Source organism: Nelusetta ayraudi, unplaced genomic scaffold (genome assembly GCF_046127955.1).
Source record: "Nelusetta ayraudi isolate G7.1 ecotype Tasmania unplaced genomic scaffold, CSIRO-AGI_Nayr_v1 ptg000127l, whole genome shotgun sequence".
Taxonomy (NCBI): Eukaryota; Metazoa; Chordata; class Actinopteri; order Tetraodontiformes; family Monacanthidae; genus Nelusetta; species Nelusetta ayraudi.
Genome location: NW_027466177.1, coordinates 1539895 through 1563873, shown reverse-complemented (window position 1 = coordinate 1563873; position 23979 = coordinate 1539895). Strand labels below are relative to the sequence as shown.

General features: G+C 49.7%; 2 protein-coding genes across 3 annotated transcripts; both read right to left on the bottom strand.

Moving 5' to 3' along the window:
* Positions 1-1164: 1164 nt before the first annotated feature.
* Positions 1165-8799, bottom strand: tmprss7 (transmembrane serine protease 7). The gene is made up of 18 exons (XM_076050439.1): positions 8307-8799; positions 7102-7306; positions 6889-7019; positions 6414-6481; positions 6142-6335; positions 6031-6063; positions 5435-5663; positions 5218-5342; positions 4618-4730; positions 4422-4528; positions 4052-4188; positions 3729-3836; positions 3458-3574; positions 3233-3349; positions 2568-2760; positions 2123-2391; positions 1645-1781; positions 1165-1537 (listed from the first exon to the last, which is right to left on the bottom strand). The coding sequence occupies exons 1-18, from the start codon at positions 8379-8381 to the stop codon at positions 1376-1378; spliced, it is 2520 nt and encodes an 839-aa protein (XP_075906554.1). The 5' UTR covers positions 8382-8799; the 3' UTR covers positions 1165-1375.
* Positions 8800-9028: 229 nt separating this feature from the next.
* On the bottom strand, positions 9029-23488 carry spata13 (spermatogenesis associated 13). 2 transcript variants are annotated; one of them, XM_076050437.1, is made up of 14 exons: positions 22795-23488; positions 15719-17185; positions 14699-14740; positions 13910-14326; positions 13374-13518; positions 13147-13274; positions 12649-12828; positions 12018-12218; positions 11723-11902; positions 11400-11632; positions 10914-11043; positions 10169-10544; positions 9870-9944; positions 9029-9754 (listed from the first exon to the last, which is right to left on the bottom strand). In XM_076050437.1, exons 1-14 carry the CDS (start codon positions 22801-22803, stop codon positions 9573-9575), a joined length of 3765 nt encoding a protein of 1254 aa, XP_075906552.1. In that variant the 5' UTR covers positions 22804-23488; the 3' UTR covers positions 9029-9572. The 2 variants fall into 2 exon arrangements, with proteins under 2 accessions (XP_075906552.1, XP_075906553.1); XM_076050438.1 differs by having other exon boundaries at positions 12036-12218; positions 22795-23481.
* Between the last annotated feature and the right edge of the window lie 491 nt (positions 23489-23979).

Here is a 23979-nt window from a genome sequence, read left to right as displayed (position 1 = left end):
GTTTCTTGCTCAAGTTGCTTCTAATTGTCTAGATTTTTATCTTTATGGGACGGCAGCTCGGGGGAGACAATGCTGACGGAACAATCCGTCTGGCCGGATCGGTGACACGCACCCGGGCGAGCCCTCTGATTTATGGAGAGCGACGGTTGAACATCTTTAAGCTTAAACGAGCTCCTTGAGCGTTTACGGGGTTGGCAGGATGCCGCGGAGCAGCGGACAAAGCCCGGCTGAGGGTCGTGTGTGTTCCCACGGCCTGGATTTGTGTTCGCAGGCACTCAATCAAAGTGGCTCAAGGCGGCACAAGACGTTCAGAAAAGAAAAAGGAAACCCTCGCAGCGTAAGAGACGGACTCTGGCTCAGCTCTCGGCTGCTTTGCATCATTTCAACAAATCACAATCGTGGTCTTTGGCAGGCGGCGAGGAGCCAGTCGACTTACCTGTGAGTGTCCATTCCTGGAGACGCAGTACACTTCACAAGTTTTGCTCCTGGGGAGAGACCTCATGGCACAGTCCAGCTCGGCTCCACAGAGGGTGATATGCAACGATACCTTGGGCATAGACACAGTGCAGAGAGAGAGAGAGAGAGGGAGGTAGAGAAAGAGAGAGAGGAAACCCCCACTATCGTTCTCTTTCCGGGGGGAGAAAAAAAAGGCGCAGAAATCCGACCTGAGCCCCTCTGATGCGGCGGCATTCACCGCCTCCCGCTTACCCGAACTGTGCGGCAGGTGTCACACAGAAGCCCCTGAATGCAGCGCGAGGGGACAATGAGAGCACTATGACAGGGTGCAGTTCGTCCGAGCTATTTTTCACGACAGATATTGTTGCATATTGCATTTTGCTCAGCATGCAAGGGAGGTTGAAGCACGGGAGAAGCACAAAAGGGCCCTTGAGGGTCACATGCATCCTGCGTGCAGATCTCTGGAAACAGGGTGCACCCTCGGGTGCTCCTCAAGTCAGAAAATGAATACAACCAGTCTCAGAATCACTGTAAACATTCACCTTCAGATGCTGACACAAATACACCACCAGTCAAAGTTTGGACACACCCTCTCATGCAATTTTTTTTTGTTCAATTTTCTACACTGCAGATAGATACTGAAGACATGAAAATGAAAGAAAAGACATTACATTCATAGGATGTGTCCAAACTTTAAAGAGAGTTAATATCATAAAAAAAAAAATAAAAAAACTTTTACATCGTCTATGCATTTTGTTTTTTCAAGTGTCACATATAAGACTATTGGAGAACAACAACTTAACAGTGAAAAGAAAAAGGATCAAAAATCAAAATGTCTGATATGAGTTTTTATTTTTTTTTTGTGTGTGTGACGAGACATTCAAACATTGGCTGGCAGTGGATGAATGGGAGCGGCGTGTCAGCTGATATGGCTGCGGATCCAGGAGGTGAACTTGTTGACCCTGGTGTAGACCCCTGGCAGGTTGGGTCTGCCGCAGCCCGCCCCCCAGCTGACGATGCCCACCAGGAACCAGCGACCTCCTCCCGGGGCCCGACAGGACAGTGGACCTCCAGAGTCGCCCTGGGACATGCAGGCGGGCCGACAGACACGGACACAGTGACCGCTGCTGTCTTCCCCTTTTCGCACTCTGCGTTCTATAATATGACCAAATATAAAACTGAACTCACCCGGCACGCGTCCCTTTCTCCAGACGGCACCCCGGCGCACAGCATCCGTGGTGAGACCGGGCCGTAGCTCTTTTTGCAGTCCGTCTGGCTCATTAAGGACACCTCTGCCTTCTGGAGCACAGAGGGCAGTGCTTTATCTGCAGGCGGTGGAGCGGGGGGGGGAGAGAGCGTGATGCATCAGTGCACATGACAAAACTAACACTGGCGCCGAGAAGAATGAGGAGTATGATAGAGCAGAACAGCAGAGGAGAGACGGCAATGTCACATCAGTGTGTGTGAATTAGGCCACGGTCCTTGATTATCCTGCAAATACAGGTACCTATATGTTGCAAATACACTTTTCAAATACACATTTTGTACTTTTCCAGGTTACAAAAATGATCTACGATGACTTTTGACTGAGTGCCATGGTTGCTGATGAGACAAATAGACAAATAGATTTAAAATGATTATCCACTGATGCCAAGGTGTCGCTCACCCTCCTCGGAGCGGTATCCCCACCCGGTCACCCAGCAGCGGTGGCTGCTGCCGACGGAGTGGGAGGCCGGCGGCAGGCACACGGGCTGCACCAGCAGGCCCAGCGAGGCCGGCCAGGGCCTCTTCAGCTGCAGCAGCGCGATGTCGTAGTCAAACGTGCGCGCGTTGTAGTACTCGTGCACGACGATCCGCCGGATGTCGGCCACGTGTCTGGCACCGCCCTGCGTCAGCATGCCGAGGTGGGCGCTCCAGGGCCGAGGGTCCGACAGCCTGAGAGGGTCCGAATCATAGGCGAGTAAGAAAAAAAAAGCCTAAACTGACCTTTTGTGTATGTTTTATTTTATTTCAAATTCTTTTTAGCAATTAGTTTTTTGCTTAACATCTTCTGGAAACTCATGAGTTCAGTTGACATCAAAGGCTGCCAGTGGGGGATGAAAGGGACTCGCCTCTCCTTGCTGAAGCAGTGTGCGGCCGAGATGAGCCAATCGGAGGACAGGACAGACGCACCGCAGTAGAGGTGACCAGAGAAGTGGAGGCTGACCTGCCATGGCCACTCCCCCTCCACGGAGTTAACCCCGCCCACGATACGCTGCGGCCCTGCTGGTGGATCCGCCCCCTGGAAGGAGGGATTTCCACAATCTGGAGGACATGAGGGTGGAAGATTGCAACTTTATATTAATAGGGCTGTCAAATTATTATTTTTTATTATTAATTTGCAGAATCCTCATTAACTGCGATTAATCTCGGTTTGAATTGCATGCGTCAAATTCTGTTATTTAGCATTTCAAGGCTGTTTTAAACCCCTAATGTAAAGTATTTCTTACCAGAAATCTGATTGCATTTGTCAACCATGGTATCTTATTTTGAAAATTGCTTTTATTTTGAACATTTACCGGATTTTCTTGCGTTTCCTCGAGTGACTTCCTGTCCAGCTTGGCGCGGATTGCTCGCGGCTCACACGCAAAATAGACCAGACGCCGAAACCGTGTGCCATTATGGATTGTATTTAACTAATCACCATTAATGTGTCAACACTCAGCCCTAATTATCATTGTTATTTTTTAAACTATGTGCAATCAAAGAGTGCATTTGTTCGTATTAAGACACTGACCGCAGTCGGCCTCGTCACTGCCGTCCCGACAGTCGGAAACACCGTCGCACCTGGCGTTCTTCTTCAGGATGCAGGAGCCGCTGCCGCACTGGTATCGGATTGCCGAGCAGGTCGTTTCTATCGGGGAAAAAACAAGCTTACAGCATTATGGTTGAAGGGTCAAAGGGCATCCATCCATCCATCAAGAGCTACGGTGATGGTTGAGAGAACTGCAGACGTTCACACCCTGAGTGCAGTTGACCTCGTCTCTCCCGTCCAGGCAGTCGGTTTCTCCGTTGCACACAAACAGCGGGTGCAGGGGAGCGCTGCCGCCCCCGCCGCCGCACTTCTTAGCGGGCCTCACTGCCAGGACATGAACAGTTTTACCAAGAGCTGCCCAGGGCCAGAGGGCAGGGAGCCAGAGTAATCTCAATTTCAAATTTGGAATGAATAAATGGATAAATAAAGATTTCATTCCGTGTCCAGCAGCGTTACATAAAGCCTTAAGACGTCTTACAGCAGAAAACCTCGTCGCTCTCGTCCTGGCAGTCGTCCAGGCCGTCGCAGCGCCGGCTCTTCTCCACGCAGAGGCCCGTGGAGCACAGGAAGTGGCTCTCTGGACAGGCTGGAACACATAGGAGTCGGTAGAGAGGCGGGGTTGCAAAAAAACAAAAAAAAACAAAACGAACTTTAACATGGAAGAATCCAAAAGAACTGCTGTATGTCACAATCTGAACTAAGAAAATCTAAACGAAAAAATGAATACATTTACTTTTTAGAAGTTGTTGTGAAGCAAAGTCTTCCGTCTCCGCATATTCATTTGACCTCTGCCATACTTACGCTGGCTGATGTTGTAGCTGCTGTAGGTGGCCTGAAAGGGCGGAGCGGCACTGCGGGAGCTGCAGCGAAACTCCACCTGCGGGCCGGGGTCGGCGATGCGGAACACCGTGCGGTGCCCCACGTAGCTGCCGCAGAAACTGTGGAAGGAAGTCGACCATTAGGGAGCCGTGGCAGGATGTTATTGCTGGGTTGCAGTCGACCCAATGGAAACGTGTTGGAGCAACACCGGCATGATGTACATATAAGGAAGTGTCCTGAAGCTTAGGGAGATTACTGAGCTAGTTACCTCGCTAACACCTAGCTAGGGGGCCGGGGGGGGGGGGGAATAAGAATTTACAAAGTGGTGATGTTCCATCGTGCACAGACGTACATGAGTTCGTTGACCTTCCACCAGCCTTGGTCGCAGCTCTTCATGTCCTTTGGCTTCAGTTCATAGTTCTGGAACTGCAGAGCGACTCCCAATGTGCTTTTAGGAGTCTGGGATGCAAAAAAAGAGACAAGGGACATTTTTAAAATTACTTTTTAACAACCACAACTTTACACGTGTGTGCATGTGTGTGTCACACCTTAAAGCTCCATGTGCAGGAGCAGCGTGGAGGCATGAGGCTGGGGTGGAAGGGGCTGAAGAGCTGCCCGCTGACGTCAGGCTCGGAATGGGTCTCAATTTGAGACGAACAGTCTGACGGAGACAGACGCGTGATTAAACCTTCATTCTTATTCTATTTATTTACCCTTTGTATTTTTTGTCAATCTCAATTTTCATTCTAGAATGCGTTGGTTGGATCTGCGCTCTCCATTTCTTGTGTGCACGGTCGTACTATGACAATAAGGGCTTTGACTTGAAAATCCGCAGATGCACAGCTGCAGATGGTTGTTCTGCTTTATGGAGTATAGAGGGAACCCAAGTGCTTTCACGCTCTCCTGGTTTCCTTCATAATCGTAACTCGATCCCTCTCTTGTGAAATCATTTTACAATTTAATCTTTTTCTGTGTCATGAGATCAGACTCAGGATAACAATTACACGTCCCATCGGAGATAATAAAAGTGGGGTAGAGGCGTCGACATCAAATGGATGTTATCTCATTTTGCCTGGACGCCAGCCAGAAGTTTCTGGGAGTGGCTGATACACTTGGACCAGGTTCAGATTGAGGTTTGGGTGCGGCACCTTCCTCGGTGACGGCCTCAAAGTGTCCTCTGAAGCTCTTGCTGCCGCTGGTCATCCTGAAGGAGAGCAGCATGACGTTGGAGGTGGACACCAGCGAGAAGGGGCGGGAGACGGGCGCGCATAGCCTGAGGCAGCCAAAGACAAGAGGTTGAGGAAGGAAGGAAAGAAGGAAGTGCTGGCCAGGTGACGGGAGGAGAGGAGGCCCCTCTGGGCTCACCTGTGCAGAATGCGCCCCCTCATGGGCAGCAGGGCGTCGTACACGGTGAGGGCGTCGCTCACGCAGTCGCTGGCCTCGATGCGGAAGGAGGCGACGGTCAGGCGGATGAAGGAGCCGGGCACGGAGGTGAGCTTCACGTGGCAGCTGACGCCCCCCCAGGAGGAGAAGACGTTGAGGGGGACCTTCGACCCGGGGAGGCTGGCGTACAGCTTGTCCACACACTCAGAGCCTGGAGGAGGAGGAGGAAGGAGGATGAGGAAGAGAAGCATGTAGACATGCAACATAGATGCACATTTTTCAATGTTATGGAAATAATTTGGAAATAATCCAGCTATCCATATAGACGGAAAAAAAATTCTCTTACTCATTTTATTTTCTTATTTCTTTTTAATTCATGAGATAACACGGCTACAAGCATCTTGAATAGAATTCAAGATACTTGCTTTTGAAATGATTGCAAATTTTTTGGGGCACCCTGTATATTATTATTAATGCTGCTTTTACGCCTTTGTGCTGCTGCAACAATGCAAATTTCCCCACCGTGCGATAAACAACTCCTCTCAATTCTTTTCCATTCTATTAAACCCGCTGCCTACCTGCACCTGACGTATAATCTGACCGCTGAACAGCTGCGGAGAGACAAACACAAGCAACCAGTCAGCCTCGGCGTCAGTCAGTGTGTCGCGCTGAGAGGACTTGGGAAGCACCGTTGATGAGGATGGAGTCGATGTCGACGGGGAGGCCCAGCAGGTAGCCCACCGACGAGCGGTTCTTCATGCTGGTGTGGACCGAGTCCCTGAAGATGGCCCCCACGCACTCCTCGCACACCGCCGGGCTCTTGAGGCGAGGCACCACAAACACCATCCAGAAGTGAACCAGCACGCCGCCCTTGTTGTTGTTGCTTTGAGGGGGGGGGGGGGAGAGACAACAAGGTTTATAATAAAAAAAGGAGAGAAAAACGACGCGCTTAATGACACACCTCAGGTCAGAAATGACGGCTTGCTTGTAGAGTCGGGCCACCGAGGACGTCTTGTACACGTTGCTCACCTGGAACAGCGGGAAAACAGCAACAGGTCGTGTTCAGAACTTTATTGCTACTCTTCTAAATCTCCAAAAAACAACATTCGTCCCTCCTTTTACAGGGTGTTATAGAAACACTCAAAAAAAGGCGGCGGCGACCTGGTCATTGAGATGCGTTGTTGCCTTTGTAATACACAAAGGGCTGATTTAAGCAATTTTCATGCAGTGATAAATGAAAAATGTTCTTCCTCCAAGGTGAGGCATGACAGAGAGAGTTTGAGAACCACTGATGTAGCCTATAAATATTTTTTATTCTATTTCCTTATTTCTTTTAATCAATATAATCTCCATTTTTTTCTATCGTATTGTTTCTGTAAATGTGAAAATTTCCCTAATGTGAAATTAATCTTGGACCTTCACAGGCTGAGTCGTACCACGTGCTGGATCTTGTTGGCCATGGACACAAACTCCTGTGACTCCTCCTGCCGGTACTCGGGGATGAACTCCACGTGTGCCACTCGGAACATCCCGGCAAAATAGGCCCCGCTGTTGCTCTCCCTGCGGACTGTCAGTGGGTGGGCGGGGGAAAACTGAGGTACACGGTGCAATTGAACATGTTGCATGCTGCGATGCGAGATGCGACTTACACACAAAGACCCACAGCAGGGACCACATGACGACCACCACCACGAAGACCACGGCAGTGATGATGAGGGCGATGTGGGGGGTGTTCAGCAGGTGGGCCCACAGCCTTTTGAGACCCTTGGGCTTCCGCCGCGTCTTTCGGTACTTCCTGCACATCTTGTGCAGGGCGTGGTCCACCGTGGCCACCTCCACCGACACGTCTGCAACCTTTCGGCCGCACAATCAATTTGCAGCTGGCCTTTAAGTTGTCGCATCCACTCATGCGGAGCGCTGACAGCGCCGCGGTCATTCGCGCTAAGGTTATTCGAGCAAGTGGGGGAGAAAAATACGACTTCCTGATACGGTGAAGTTCTGATTGCTCAGGACTCAACAGAGGAGATGTATGGAGGTGATGGTAGCTCCCACCGAGACCAAGACATTATCAAGACTAGAGTATTGAGATCAATTCCAGGCCAAGACCAAAACATGACCAAGATCAAGAAGTTATTATCGGTCACTGTAGTGTTGGCTGAGTCTTGACCAAAAATCCCACGTCCGCCCCAGTCCAAGTCCGAGAAGACTGGAGACCAAGGCCGATCTTGAGCACTACCACACTAGGTAACTGTGTATTTGCTTGAAACAGTCTGTTCCTAGTTTTGGTCTCTTATCACTGGACCTTGTCCAGGTTGACGGGTTTACTCTTCTGCAGGACTACACAGCAGCGTGCTAATCAGTGGCAAATGCACAGACATCGATCGGTTGCTGTGAAAGCCGATCAAGGTCTGACTTCCGAGCACATGCATGCTGAGGAAACATGAAGTTCATATGCAGTGTGTGGGAGGGGAGGGGGGTCTGCTGGGCAACCAAACTGAATCCATCAGATGCCACGCTCGCGCTCATTGAGTTACCCAATGCACATTTATTATTCATTCAGTGTCATACCATACCATGCAAGTAGCAGCTCCGCCACTTCAAGTTTTAGAATATAGATTCTATTAAAAACCAAATAAGAAAACTGGCTACCTAGTTTTTTTTTTCTATTAAAAATCTTGTTTAAGAAGTTTTCTTGTTAAGCAAAATATTGATGTTGAGGTTTCTGTTTGGCTCGTCTTCACATCAGTACGTCGGGTTTGGCTCAGGAGAAACATGCTTGGACCGTGATGGAGTTGAAATAATGAAAATATTGAATTTTAAAAACATATGCTAGTAAACACAGATATTTACTCACACTGGCCGCATCCTGATGAGGAGCATCACCATCTTCTCCGCTCATCTGCTCTTTCTCCTCTCGCTCTGTGCCCATGACAAAGTCATCCCCCTCCCTTCAGGCCTCAATTAATACATTCCGCAAATCGCCTTTTCCGAGATCCATTTCTCTGTTGTTTTTTTTTTGAAAAGGGAAAAGAAAAGAAAGGAGCCGTCTCACTGAGGCGGCGGATCCGCACGGCGCAGTTTCAATGTGCAGCGAGCTGAGTTTGTGAAACCGGATCCTTCCGTACAGGTGACAGGTGGAGAAACAGGGAGCCCGTTCATGGAAACATACCTCCCCTCCCGTCCTATGGCTAATGTTTCCTGCATTCACATCCATCCAATATGCCATAGTAGCTCAGAGAGCTACAATCATAATACATCTTTTTCTCAACCTGCCTTTCAAAGGCCCAACAATCGTTAGGCATTAATTAATTGCACCTGTGTAACTGGGGCTCACATTCTAATCATTGCACCTGGTGTAAAAGTGCCTGCTGATGCATTTCAACAGGAGCACCCACACACATACACACACACTCATAGAGGACTGGGCCTGAAAACACAACTACTTCATGGGTGACACAACACATATAGCTCATATATATAAAGTCTACCGTGTTTGTTTCGCTGTCAGAAGGCAATCAAGCGTTGGAGCTGTCAAGAAAAATACCGAATTTTTCAAGTGGCAACATTCTTCTCAGGCATGTTTGCGCAAGTCTTTTTATTTACAGTGTTAACAGGGAAGGGGAATGTGTCAGTTAATTTATCCTCTGGCTGTCTTCTGCTCAGAGTTAAAGAGACTCAAAGCAAAAAAAAAAAGAAAAAGAAAAAGGGTCCAGCCTTAATACACTAAAACCATGTTTGACGACATAAACAGCAGAATATTCATCCTTGTCGGGGGAATAAACAAAAATAAATTTTTCGGCCGGGAATTTACAAGGCGGTGGGGATGGGAGTTTTTGTAGAGAGCAGCATCTTTGACACACCAAATGTGGACACAGTATTTTAACACTGAAGGAAGTCAGGCCCCCTTTAAAAAAAACAAAAACGTTTTTGAAGGCACTGAACGTGAAAACGACAGACAAACGACAAGAAAAGGCTGACAGTGCATTTACAAACTGGAAAGCACACACACACACACACAAACATACAAATATAAAGTGTTTCTAAGTCTTCAGGACAGTGTGCACTCTGAACGTACACGCAAAAAAAGTGAAAGGTCAAGGGGGTCGGGGGGTCACAGTCCTCATTTCCTGAAAAAGGCATTTCGTGTGAAGGTGTAGAGCACGTCGTAGGGCTTCCTCTTGGGCGGCTCGGCCAGTGCAAAGACCTGCTGCTGAGGCACGCTGGTGGGGATGGTGACGTGTCGCTGGTGCAGCGGGTGGAGGCTCTGCTGGTGCTGCGAAACGCCGCCGGAGAAAGTGGCGCCTGGAAGGTGGCGATGGGCAGAATGGAGAAAAAGTTGCGTCAAACTTGCAAACGACAAAATGTGACCTTGTTTGAATATTTGCAGGGTTAAAGAGCGACGGAGTGGCTGGCTCACTTTTGCTCTTGCCCAGTTTGGCTCGCCTGGCGTTGACGATGGCCTGCTTCCTCTGCTCTTCGCTGATTTCCATCCCTGCACGTACAAATTAAACTGCTGGTCAAAATACGTTCCGTCGCTCACTTTTTGTCTTCTTGTTTTGTCACCAGAGGTGGGAAGTGATGAAGTACAAATACTTTTTTTTCCAGGTATCTGTACTTTACTTGTTTATTTCCTTTTCTGACAACTTTTTACTTTGACTCCAGAATGTGAACACTTTTGACACATCTGCCGCCTGTCTCGACCCAAACGCGGCTCACCCATTTCCTGGTCCTCCTTCACGCGCTTCCTCTCCTTGGCGAAGGCCTCCAGCCACCTCTGCTTGTCCTCTGCCTTCCTGCAGCACAGCACGCACATAAACTCCAGCGTGAAGGCGTTGCGCAGGCGCAGGGCGTTCTTCAGGGTGACGCCCAGGTCCGGGTCGCGGCCGTCGGCCACGTCCAACACCTGCGTCTGGTCCATGTCCAGCCGGCCCCGGTAGTGCAGCAGGTCGCGGCGCAGCACGTCCTTCTTGCAGAAGACCAGCTGGTGGTCGAAGAGGAAGAAGCTGCGCTGCTGCATTTTGCCCTGGCGGACGACTCGCGTCAGCTCGCCAGAATGGATCAGCTCCGAGCTGCGCTCTAGGACGTTGCTTCCCTGCGCACGTGACGGGTCAAGGGTCAAAATATTTCCATGTCCAAAGATTTTTATTATAATATCGTGAAAGGCTCTTTCAAGTCCTGCAAAGCTTCCTTTTAAAAGTTCAGTGTGTAAAATTTGGCTTGATTTATGATTTTTATATTGGTAAAAGCTTTACATATAGCCCATAAATACATTAATTAAAGTGTATACTCGCAGTATAATAAAAGCAATTCTCATATATATATATATATATGTATATAAAAATACACAAAGAGCAATGGTTTTGCTCCTAGGCAAATCTTAAAAAATCCTTAAAAATGTCCACACTGGACCTTTAAAATCAGAGTGAAGAGATAGCAGAAGTCTTCATGTCGCGTCACTCACCTCCCAGTGCAGAATGGCCACCTGCCAGTGAGCGATGGTGTCGATATTCTCCAGCCGTCGCTTCCTCTCATTGATCAGACTGGCCACGTTCCTCATCGCTTCGTACGCGTCGCTCACTCCGCCATGGTCGCTGCAGCCAGTCAGCCGCAGGGCCAAAAGGTCAAGGCGGGAATGGAAAATTAAACAAAGTGCTCGGTTCATTTAATATTGATATAAATCCTTTATCCCGTTGAACATTAGCCAAATAGCTTCTTATGTGCTAGTGGGCTGGACGGGACCGACTGTAAGTAACTTCCATAACGTAATTAAATCCATTAAATATAAGCTCACAAAGCATTTAAGCGGGTTTTCCTTTTTGAACTGACTGAATAAATGACTTAAAGGTTGTGGGACCAGCCAACAGGCGGCTCTCCTGATAATCTATAGAAGCAAATAATATTTTCTGTTCTACATATTCACACAAATCACACCCACAACTAGAAGTACCTGTGGTCTTTCGGGGTGTACTTCAAGAGTTCCCGGAGCTGCAGCGGGTATTTGCAGATCTTCTGCACCGGCGTGAGCAGGAAGCCTGCGATGGAGATGTCGATCATCTTCTGCAGGAGGCGGCAGGACTCGAAGAAGTGCTTGAATTTGCTCATCTTCATGAGTCGATGCAGCTCGGCACAGGCCGCCGGGTGAGTGTTGCAGTAGTCTGAATAGATGGAGAAACCGTCTCCCTTTGGAAGGATGAGACAGACAATTAAAATGGAGTAAGAAATTTGGAGAAATTCAAAGAACTACACACGGGAAAGTGAAGCGGTCCCTACGTGCTGGAGAAAGCAGGAGCCTATCTCGCTGAGGTGCGGCTGGTCTTTGTTGTAGTTCTTCTCCAGGTCTCGGAGAAACTGCCTCTGGAACTTGAAGATGTCTTCGATGTTGCTGAAGATGGTCTGCAGCTGGAGCTCCGTGAACATATCCGGGTGCTTGAGGCACTGACGGATGTATCCCTGAAAGTTGCAAAAAAAAGACGGCAAAGACATTTCCAATTTTGACCAACAGGAGGTGCTGCAAAGTTCTTAATGCGAAACAAACAAACAAAAAAAATGTGACAACTTGCAACACAAAAATAATGTTCCATACGTCACAGATGTCCTTGAGGTGCTTGATGTAGATGCGTTCGGTCTTCAGGATCTCCTGGACCACGTTGGTCCTCATCTGCTCCCTGTGCTTGGTGTTGTGGGCCTCCCTGGAGGTGGCGTCCTCCTCCTGGTCTGCGACGCTCTCCACGCTTTCCGCGCTCGAGTCCTCCTGGTTCACCCGCACCTGGAGCAGAATCGCCGCATGTCATGATTGAATTATATCATATTAAGTCTCTGTTTCTTGATTCAAAGGGTAGTCGCACAAAGACAGGAAGGTCTAAATAAATAGATTCACGCAGTTCACGCCACTGCAGCTCAAATTCGGCAAAACGCTGATTCAGCCACAGGCAATAACCACAGAGATTCCTGCCTGACAGTCGACAAACCTCACGACTCTCGGTTGAGCTGCTCTAATTAAGACTCAACCGTCACTCAGAGCCTGTAACCACAGAAACCAGTCGAACCTCCGAGGTTTCGACGCCGTTGAGAGGTTTACCAGTTGGAGGAGCCTATTTATGTTGTTGTCGCTCGGAGAGCAAACACGCGGCACGCAACAAGCTGGAGTGAGGTTGACGGACAGACTTGGCGGTGGGGGGGTCAGGAAGTCCACTTACCCTCACAAAGGTGGAGGGGAACCAGGCGTCGCGGTCGGGCCCGCGGCCCCACCACCAGTCCTTGTGGGAGGTGTCCAGGATGCGGATGACGTCCCCGGCTTTGAAGGCCAGCTCCTGCTCCTCCATGGTCACATGGTCCCACAGGGCCTCGGCGTACACGCCGTGGCCGGAGATTATCCACTGAGGCGCACGCACGCACACACACACAGACAAGACAGACACACAATTACATGCTGGCCTAAGCCTCCATGTCTAGCATGCAAAAGCCATGTCTAGACCGCCTTGCTGCTCGCCACCGTGCCAAACGTATTACACAAACAACACGCATGCCGAGAAAAAAAGGAAAAGAAAATAGTTTCTCACACGGCCGTCCGTGAGGAATGACATAGAGAGAGAGAGAGAGAGAGAGAGAGAGAGAGAGAGAGAGAGAGAGAGAGAGAGAAGAAATTCCCCACCGGCAGGAAATTCTGCATCTTTGAGCGGCGTCTTGTCGCTCACCTCGTTGAGCACGGAGAGCTCCACCCCCGGCTGGAGGTAGGGCGTGCTGTCGGCCAGCTCGTCGAAGCTGCAGTCCTCCTCCTCGCTCACGCTGTCGTCCAGGGTCACCGAGCACTCCGACAAGCCATCTGCAGAAAACCGAATCCATTTGTGAAAAATAAATACACGCAAAAGCGTCCACACCCGGCCAGAGCGATCCCTCTAACACTCTTCACACGAGCGCTCACCGCTAAGCACCCTGTGGAGCTTGCGATGGCCCACGCGGTCCAGCCCGATGGGGGTGCTCTGGGAGAGCAAGGTGGGCCGGAACCTGGCCGACACGGCTCGGTAGGGGGGCACCTGGTGGGAGGGGATGGGCGGCCGCGACAGGGGCTGCAGAGGAGGAGGAGGGAAAAAAAACATAATCACAGGAGGATTTAGAAAGAGCTGGCTGGAGCCTTTGACCTGCAAGATTTAGGGATTGTTCAGTAAAGTTTTACTGTCTTGGAATTAAAAAAAAAAAAAAAAAAAAAGGCAGAAAATGAGGCATGACTGTGAAAAAATGCCTGTTTGCATTTGTATTTCTAGCAAATGTTATATGTAAAGCGATTGTCAAAACCTGTCATGGGCAGGAAAATCTGTCTATTTAAAGTCATTAAAATTCCTCTTTATCTCTAAATCTCTTTCTTACTTCAGAATAAATAAATAAAATGCATGTTAAATGCCACTTTTATTATTTTAAAGCTCAGTTTCTGTGACTCCACTGCTGGAAGCAGATGCTTACAGAAGGGAGACGGTGGTCCTTCTCCTCGGCGTTGGAGGTCAGCAGGTCGACTCCTCCGATGACTGAAACGGGCCGCAGCTTCCTGCCGTCCACGTCCCCGTCGGTGCAGCCGTCCTCTGCGCTCTCTCCGTTCTCTGTCGCGCATTTGCCGTTCCGAGTCCTCTCCTCGGGAATGGAGTGCTTCCTGCAGAGGAGCTGTCCATAGTCGGAGATGGGCCGGGGTCGCGAGCGTCCCGCCCGTCGCCTGGACCGGACCGCCGAGGATTCGGCCGACGAGGGCGGCGACGGCGTGGCGTCGAGGGCCGACGTGGGTGATTCCGACGGACCGGTCGGAGAAAACGGAGGGCTGCTGGTGGCGCGTGGAGGGACATCTTCTGCGAGGAGGAGGGCCTCCTTCACTGGCGGGCTGGAGGTCACCTACAGAGCAGAGAGAGAAGTTAAAACCAACAATGTAGGAAAGATTGAGGACAAAATGTCCAAGCTGAAGTCAGCAGAACCTTCAAGGCGAAACCAAGCAAATCAGCGTGAAAGCATTTTAATTAAGACTTTATCAGGAGTCCCGTGAGAAACTCTATCATGGTGTGAAAGCTCTCACGTTCCCACAGTGATTGTCTCCTTGTCCTGCACCAACGCTTATCACATTTAAACAAAAACAGCCCGAAAAGAAATTCCATGCAATGGAACTAAATCTTATCTTATATTAATGTATGAAGCAAAAAGAAAACAAAACCCTGCACCAATACTGGCACATATACACATTGCATTTTTTTTTTTTTTTTTTTTGCTCACCTCTTGCTTGTCCAGATCCGAGTCCGGTCCCGGGCACACACACTGGAAGGGCACACAGAGGAAAAGCACCATTGTGAAACAAACACACAATGACTTGGAGGTCAAATCCCTTTCTGCACAAAACAAACCCCAAAAAAAATTGAACGGCTCAATTTCTTTCTTTTCCTCATTCCATCTCGAAGAGCTCAACCCTGCTTGAACAAAGAAACGCAAAGCAATCTATCCATAAGTGAATGTTCCTGTCTGTCTGTCTGTCAGTCAGTCAGTCTGCTGGTGCTTTCGGCTCTTCAGGCCCGGAGTTGTGCGACTGGACTTTGATCCGGTGGGTTCGAGCGGCCGCTGTGAGTCAGAGGCCATCCTGGCGGCCCGTCCTCGCAAACTAAAACACACTGCCGAGTGTTTTTTTTTCCGAGCAAGTCCAACTAATCATAAACAAATACTAATGATTAACTCACTCCACTCCTTTACTGCGCCTGGTAGCGCACGACAGCAGCATGTGACCTTGCACCAGTCACTATATCAAACAGGGGGCTGACAGGAAGAGGAGGAGGCCGGTGTCGCCACCCGCCCGCTAAGAGTGTGTGTGTGTTTGACACACACACACACACACACACACACACACACACACACACACACACACACACACACACACACACACACACACACACACACACAGCAACCATAAACACTTGAGAGTTATGGCCGGCGACGTGATCTCAGTGTGTAGAACTGTGCCAGGATTGCATGAAATCACCATCATAAAAAAATAATAAGAATGATCCCTTCACAGTTTGAAGTCGGAGCTCCTTGACCTCAAAGGTCATCGCAGTTCCACTGATATGGCACCAATGACTCAACTGGATGCTTCGAGATGGTTCACTTACTCGCTGGTGGTCTAATGATTCACCAACTCTTTCCGCCCAAACTAGTGCTGCTGCCTCTTGACGACCGAGCGAGTGATGGGCAACAAGAGAGACCAGCTGCTTATGGCTTCCTGCAGACTATCGATCTGCATCTTACCCCGCCGGGCGACGCCGTGGCTTCAGTCAGTGAGTCGCTGGCCGCCAAACTCGCGGCGGAGGACGACTCCAGAGCGGCGTTGTCAGGCGGGGGCAACCCCGCCTCGTCTGGGGGTCCCTCAGCCGAGGAGCTGATAAGAACCCGGTGCTGCTGCTGCTGCTGCTGCTGGTGCTGGTGCTGCTGCTGCTGAGGTGTCCCGTCGTCACCCTCGGGTTGAGGTTGTCCGACCGACAGGGCCCGGGCCCGGATGGGCGAGGGCCGGCGCTGGCGCTCGGCGCCGGCGAGGCAAGGCAGGCGGCGGGAGTAGTCGTCGTGGATACGGCTGAGGGGCGACATGAGGGCGGGGGAGGCGGGGGAAGCGGGGGAGGCCGGGGAGGGGCTGCGCCGGCGGCGCATGGCCAGGTCCGTCACGCTGCCCACCAGCCTCAGCATGGGGCCCCTGGCCTTGACGGGGCTCCTCCTGCGGCTCCGTACCTCCACCGACGAGGCGCTGACCGTCCTCTGGATGAGGGGCGGGCGGCCCCCCGGGGGTCCGTCCTCGCATGTCGAGGGCTGCAGGGGCCGGCGGCGGAACGGCGCCTTGAAGATTTGGAGGTTTTCGGCGCTCTTGCTCAGTCGGCTGAGCACCGTGAGTCCAGTGGTGGCGCCGGCTTCTTCTCCTTCTTCTTCTTCTTCTTCTTCCGCCGCCTCCTGCTGGGAGTTCAGCTTCTGATCGGGTTTGGTTCTGCCCGGTCCCGCTGCTGTGCCGTTCTCCATGTCCATGATGCGACCCGGCCCGTACGCCCTCCTGATGCTCCTGGATAACCGCGTGTTGCGAGCAAAGCCGTCCCTGTCGCCGTTTTGCCCATCGTCCTCGTCCTCGTCGTCGTCACCATTGTCGTCCTCCAAGTCCGACTCGCACTGACTGGTGGCGGCTGATCCGAGGTCCGAGAAGTTCCCAATGGAGCCGCCGTATCCTTCTGTAAAGCTGAACTGATTGTTTGTCTCATCCCCTTCGCTGTTCCCGCTTGCCTTGCTCTGGATGCCCTGGAGCACCGAGGAGCGGAGCTTCTTGAAGGAGTCCACCACTCCCAGACCCGAGAGGCCCGGCCAGGCCTGGGCGCCGCCGTTGGCACCGCTAGGAGTCTCGGCGGCGGCGGCGGCGGCACTCGGAGCGGGAAACGGGCCCTTCTTGGAGTTGGAAAAGAGCTTCATGATCCTCGTGGAGTAAGGCTTCCCTTCAGGTTGACCGATGACCGGGTGGGACCAAGCAGAGGAGGAGGAGGAGGAGGAAGAGTTGAGGCCGTTCAGTCTGCCCTCGGCGGTCACTGGCTGCACTTGTGCATCGCACCCACTTCTGTCGGCATGAGCGTGGAAGTCGAATGAATCGCTGAGAGGGCGGCTTCGGATGGGCGGCTCAGCTTTGGAGCCGGGAAGGCGCTGGAGGGGGGCGTCGTTGGTGGACAAGGCCCTGTCCCTCGGTTCCACCTGGAAGAGCAAAAGCAGATTAGCTTCATTACCCTGCTAGGAGCCCATTCAACTGGCGGATAACTAATAAAGGAGACTGCTTTGTAGGGGAAGGAGTTTTCAAAGGATGCAAGAGGAGACCCAGACTAACTAAAAGACATGACTTTTAGGCAGCGCATCTGTACAAATTTCAATCAGTTTTGCAAAAATCGGATTTCGTGTGATTGGTGACCGTTCGGACTACAAAAGAGCCATACGGTTTCAATCTGGATGGGCTAAAAATTGCATTTTGGCTGGAAGTCTGAATGCGGTTTTAGTGTGAATTTGCTCCAAATGAGGGCGACGTCTTGCTCTGAGAACACTAGGTGCTGGATTTCAAAGCCCAAGGAGAGCTGAGGCCCAGAGAGGGGGGGCTGGGCTATGTTCTCCTTTATGTGTGTGTGTGTGTGTGTGTGTGTGTGTGTGTGTGTGTGTGTGTGTGTGAGAGAGAGAGAGAGAGAGATCCAGGGCAGTGGCTAATGCAGCCGACCCTTTGAAGTAGAGGCTTTGTGAGCGTGACTAAGCAATGAAACTTGCTAATCCATTGTGATTAATGAAATAAATTGCCCGGTTTCCTTCAAAATCGCGCCGGCGGGCTGAGGAGGAAGTCGGTGGCACAGTTCAACCGTCTCCGTCCCCACCGAGGCCTCATTAGATTCCAGTGTCACATTACCCGCCGAAAACGCCTCGTAACCAAGACGCACGTTTTGGCTTTTCAGCAGCGCCGACAAACACAACAGCCAACGGCTCCTCAAGGTCAACTGCGAGTCCCTGTTCGGACTGAATGGAGCAGGTTTGGCCGAGTTTGCCCACAAAGAGACGTCGCCTTGGTTATTGTAAGGAGCAGGAAATTGAGAAACACCTTCTAAAACTTGGAAATGAGAGGCGGACGGACCGGATATCACACGTACATATCCAGATGTATATTTCTGGAGTCTTTCAACACCTTCATATTTCCACATTTGTCGCTGCTAAACTATCCAAGTAATCCAAGCAATGTTTGGATTGTTCTTGTCAGGATCGCTCCCTGTTTGCCTCTTCCTTTGTTTTTGTTTTTTCTTTTACGCAGAGGCATGTTCTCGCAAGGTCCAATCACGAGTTGTTTTCCCTGACTGCAGGGGTTCCAGGGATCCTGGAACGCCTCCCATACCTCCTGTCACCGAGCGTGTTTTTTTCCCGAGCAGATGGGCTCGGCTCGCTCTCTCGCTCTCTCGCTCGCTCAATCTCTTCGCGGAATCTGCCGTCACTTCGGAGGCGGCTCGCTCCATCAAGCCTGATGCTTATGTAAACACAGAGCCACCGCTGCCAAGCACCGCTGCTGACGGACAGTAAACACCCCCCACACACAGCCCAGTGAACAATGTCTGGCTTTCAAAACACTGCTGAACTGTCTTTGTGTTCAGCCATCCTCCTTTTCCTCCTCCTCCTCCTCCTCCTCCTCCTCCTCTTCTTCTTCTTCTAAAATGCCACAGGAAAAATTGACAAGATCCGTTTGTTACTGATTAGGGATGTAAACTGTCGATTAATTCATTAATCTGACAACCTAAATTTCACAATGAAAAATGTGTACGGAACTCATTATTTAACCCTTAAATAATTTTGAGAGCCCAATGTGACCCATTTTTACATTGGGGAACAGTAACAACACCCTAAACATTCATCCTCTGACTTTAAGTTGACTTCTAATGGGTCACATTTCAACTTTTCAAAGTTCTTTCAAAGTTACTTGTTTTAGGTATATCATGACCATTGCAGTATCTACAGGTGAACTGCTCTTTCCTGCCACTACACCGTTATATAATATATCATATTATCATTATAATGATACTATCTGTGCAAAAAATGTTCAATTAACTGCGACTAATTTAATTTAATCGATTCAATTCTTAATCAATTAACTGTTAACATCCCTACTACTGATCGATCCTCAAAGCGCAATGGACTCTCCACAGCGTGAGCACGTTGTCTTTATTTTGAACACAGACCGCTACTCCACGGATGGGTCGATCCTTCAACACCTCCCCGTCTTATCCTGAATCTTGGCGCCAACTGTCACAGGCCAGTTGGCGTCTGCTAATACTTGGCAGCGCTGCTCCCTGACTCAAGCTGACACGGCAGGGGTTCGCAGATGGCCACATGGAAGATCGCATTATTATTGAACAGCCTAACAACTCTATAATATTCTAACCTTTGCGGCCAAACTTTATGCACTTTTTCTTTTTTATTATTATAGGAAGGCACATTTCAAAGAGAAAGTTTCCTTTATTTTACATTAAACGGCCACTTTTCACTGTTCAACTTCCACATGTTTTCATCAACACTGAAAGTCGCAGTTGCTATTTTCATTCCGGTGCCTAGAACAGTGTTGCTTTCACCTGAAGCACTGTGCGTTTGACAGTGTCCACAATAAATGCAGATCAAAGCAATAGGTAAAGAAAAATTAGGCAGATTTAAAAAAAAAAAAAATTCTCACAAAAACAAGATAAAATATCAACGTTTTGTGTCTTTAATTGTTAAAGTTAGGCAAATATGACCAGTATATACTATATCTATTAATTACATATTAATGCATACATGGTGCAACACACACACACACACCTGTATAGTTTTCAAAAGTCAACATCCACGTCTACAAGCATTACTTACGTTTTTATTGTGCCCTACTTTTGGTTCGTGCAGACAATTTTATCCGAGCTGAACTTCCCTCTCTGTCATCTCCACCAGGAACGCGGCCGTGCCTCTGTCTTTCTCCGGCTTAAGTGCATGGGAGTTGCGCTCAGGGGCCCTGGTCGAGAGTTAATTAAGAGCTCAGGGTGGTTCTCTCCCCCCCTACACATGGCAGCCAGCTGGAGCCGGCCTCCTTTCAGATTAGACTCCCATCGAGAAGGACAAACATGCACCCAGGTAGACAAACATGCCTCCAGGAGCACATGACAGCGACTCCAAAAAACGCCTCAGCAGCTAACGCAAACTTCTTCAAATAATCCATATGCGGTGCAGCGTCCATTTGCATGAGTCTATGTAGATTTAAAGTACATGCAGAGCTTACTACCCGCGAGGGAGGCATTTAAATCATTGACTCCCTTCCTGTTTGGCTAGAAGGCCCAGGCGATGACGTAAACTGTCATAAATGTACGCTGATATGTGACCTCCGACCCGCAGTTCACCTCCGCACCAGTGAGGTATGTCCTGAGGCGAGGATAAAACCCATTAGAGCCATAATGAAGTGCGCATTTAATGAGAAGACAGGGCGTATTGCAGGAACGCCAGCTATCTTTTTTTTTTTCTTTCCCATTGCACTTTCTCCGGCTCGACTCTGGGACAGACGCCCTGCAGCACATCCACCGTTCCAGCGCACGCTGTCACCGTCTAACCGCGGCTGGGAGAGCGAAGGCGGGGCCAGAGATATGCTTCGGAGATTATTATCAGAGTTAAAATATGTTGCCGGTATTGAAAAGCTTTGTGGAAGGGCCACGTTCAGTGTGAATGTTTCCCCTCAATCTCGGTCGTAATCTGATTATCGGAGCTCTACCAGTCTGTGTGTAGGACTGACTGGCTTCATCTACATGATAGGCCTAATGCCATGCAAGTCTATGGGGTCAAAAGTCAACTTTCTCCTAGAGACATGGGACCACTTGCAGGTTCATCGGGATCCCTCAAGACAGAACTACGTCAAATTTGGGGCTTCTAGCCCATGAGGAACCCTTCCAGCAGTAACCCTAACCCTAACCCTAATTCCAGCCTTATCGCTAACCCTAATGCCATGCAAGTCTATGGGGTCAAAAGTCAACGTTATCCTAGAGACATGGGACCACTGGCAGGTTCATTGGGATCCCTCAAGACACAGCCACGTCATGGGGGAGTGCAGGGGCATGAAAAATTTTCTTCCTCCAAGGTGGGCGTGACAGAGAAAGTTTGAGAAACACTGTCATAGCCTGATCTGGCAGACAAACGCGCCATTGACAACTGCTGCCGCTCTGTGTTGTTCTTCCCCTGCTCAAACGTTTACTTGTCAGCTTAGGGGTGAATTCAGAAAGTAGTTGCAGTAAAACATGACGACGACACCGCCTCTTTTTACAGTTGCACGACCTTAAAGACGCCCCGCAGGCACGCACATGTTCAGGCATGTCTAGTTTGGTGTAGTTTTGCGGTTTAAAGTGCCTCGTATTTGGCGGAAAAAAGAGGAAAAGAAGAGGAAAAAACTGAGTTCCTCGCGTTTTTGTTCACAAGACAGTAAATGTAAGGTTAGACGACGGCACACCTCTTTCTATAGAGCGTGGGAAGTGGAGGTACAGGACAAACCAGGGAGTGCCCCGGCTGCACGCAGCCAGCGACTCACCTGATCCGCCAGCGCCGTGTCAAAGGGGCAGGCAGGCAGACAGGACAGGCGGGAAGCCAACACTGCACAATGCACAAAGTAGAGGCATCTCTGCCACAGAGATCTGCTGTCAACCACCAACACGGAGCTTCACCTTGAAAGACGTGCATTGACGGGCACGGGGTTGTACAGTAGTAGAAATTACTCTGAAATCCATTCATATAAAAAAAAAGAGTGTTTTTTTGGCTTCCAATTCCATTTTTTAGTTCTTGAAATAAGGGCCTAACTGTTTTCCAGATATCCCAACACTTAAAAAAAAAAAAAAAGGCACATTTTACTCTAATTGTATGTCTCCCGTGTCCCTGTTCGTATATAATATGACCCCTGTGTCCTTTTAGTGTGTTTTTTATGGTTTATAACATAATGCCAGAGGACTGCGGTTGAAAGTTAGCCTCTGGCTAACACAGGCACATTGACAGGAATGTAACGTGTTAACGTGCATAATGTACAAATGATTTAGAGTGAATTTGCAAATCACGTCTTTTCAGAGGAGTAACAACTTTGTGTGCGACCTCGATAGTGGCTTTGGCTTCAAACTACAATGTAGCATAAAACTTTTATTTGAAAACTTTTATCTCTCAGGAGATGGCAGACGATCTACACAGTTTTTAATCTCAACCTGTTCCTGTAATATGAGATAAGAGGTTATCTCTCTCTCCTCGTTGCACTTTTGTCTTTTGAAACAAGGTAGAAAAGCGTGAGGGAGGAATTAAGAGTCTGAAAGCCCGGAGTTGCTGCTGCTACTGCGGCGGCGGCGGAGAGAAGATTAGACTGAGAACTTCTCCTAAAGCTGCACAAGAACTCGGGGGGCCAAAACAGCTTATTTATTTCTGCATTAATTAACTTTCCCTGCCCGTGAAGCCCTTTGTAGTTAAGGAGCAGCCCACCCCCTCCCCTCCTCCCTACTCCTCCTTCACAAACTCCCTGCACAGCCTGGCATCTCTCACGTCACTATAACAACCGCGGCTGTATGCGCCACAATAACCCCCTCTGGTCCCATTCAACCGAGGGAACAGTGGAAGGCCGAGAGAGAGAGAAAGAAAAAAATCAATGCAACTGTAACTTCATCCGCGCCCTCAGATAAATATTTCACAACGGAGATTGTTTTTATTGCCGGTGTTTGGCACGCTTGGCGGTGACGCACGGCCACGGAACAGGCGCGCACAAAGTCATTTGTGTGTTCCTGCTGGTTTGTGTGTGTTTGTATCCTCACCGTGCTCATAGTCGCACCAGTCGTGTCCTCCTGACCCTGGCGTCCCCTCCTCCTTCCTCACTTCAGCGGAGCAGCTGTGCTTGTCGCAGCCTGGCCATGGAGGAGGTGGTGGAGGTGGAGCAGCACCGGCTTCCTCTCAGCTGCGCCAAAACATGACCACACACACCCACACAAACAAACAAACACACAAACAACAAAGCCAGGGGCTGGAGACGCGGTCCTGGCTGGTTACCCCCGCAACATGCTGAGACGAAACGGCTGAGTAAGTGACTCCTCCACACACACACACAGCAGCTAGCAGAGGAGCTAGCAACCCCGGCTAAGCGGAGCGCACTGAGGGAAAAACTTATTCCAAATTGCGTAAAAAAATAATTAAAAAAAAAAACTTCCGCAGGGCGCGCGGAGTTTTGTGACGTCTCTTGACACGGTCGCTGTGACAAATAGGGCGATTAAGAAGTTGAAATGTTGCTTTTTAAAATTCCCCGTAGTGTCCGTCGCGGTTCCTCTGATTGTATTCCAGCCCGAGGAGCTCTTACTTGGAGGAGTGAGCCGAGCTGGCGAGCATCATTCATGCACTTGTTGCAGTGTTTGCGGAGGGAGGAACCGTCCAGAGGTTCACGGCCGGAGCCACTGGTTGATTGGCTTGTGACGAGGGCTCGACGGTCCAATCAGCAGTCGGTGGGCGGGTTCGACGCCGTGACAGCCCGCCCCTCAGCCGAGCGCTCTTCGACGAAGAAAAAAAGACACAAGGAGAAAGACAATGGGGCAAATGCGCTTCCTCCCGACAAGAAAGACGCCGCAGACCAGACCTTCCAGTTATTGGTGTCTTCCTCGTTGCATAATGTCCAAAACAATTGGCCTCGCAAAAAAAACAAAACAAAACAAATATCTCAGGCGTACATGCCTATCCCCAAATACCAGAGGTGAAGTTGAAGCTTGATGAGCCAGAAGCTACTTAGAAATATCAAAGTTCAAAGTAACAAAGAAGAGGAAAGACCATTAATCGGGTTTAAGTTATTTTTTTGTTGCTTTATTTCATCTTTTATTGGTTAAGTGGGTTTTTTCTTCTTTTTTTTTGCCAGCCCAAAGTTTCATTTTAGTCGATGTATGAACGTGTTTTCCATTGGTATGCAAATTTAAAAAAAAAAAAAAAAAACTCGATCAACAAATATCCTTGCATTCGGA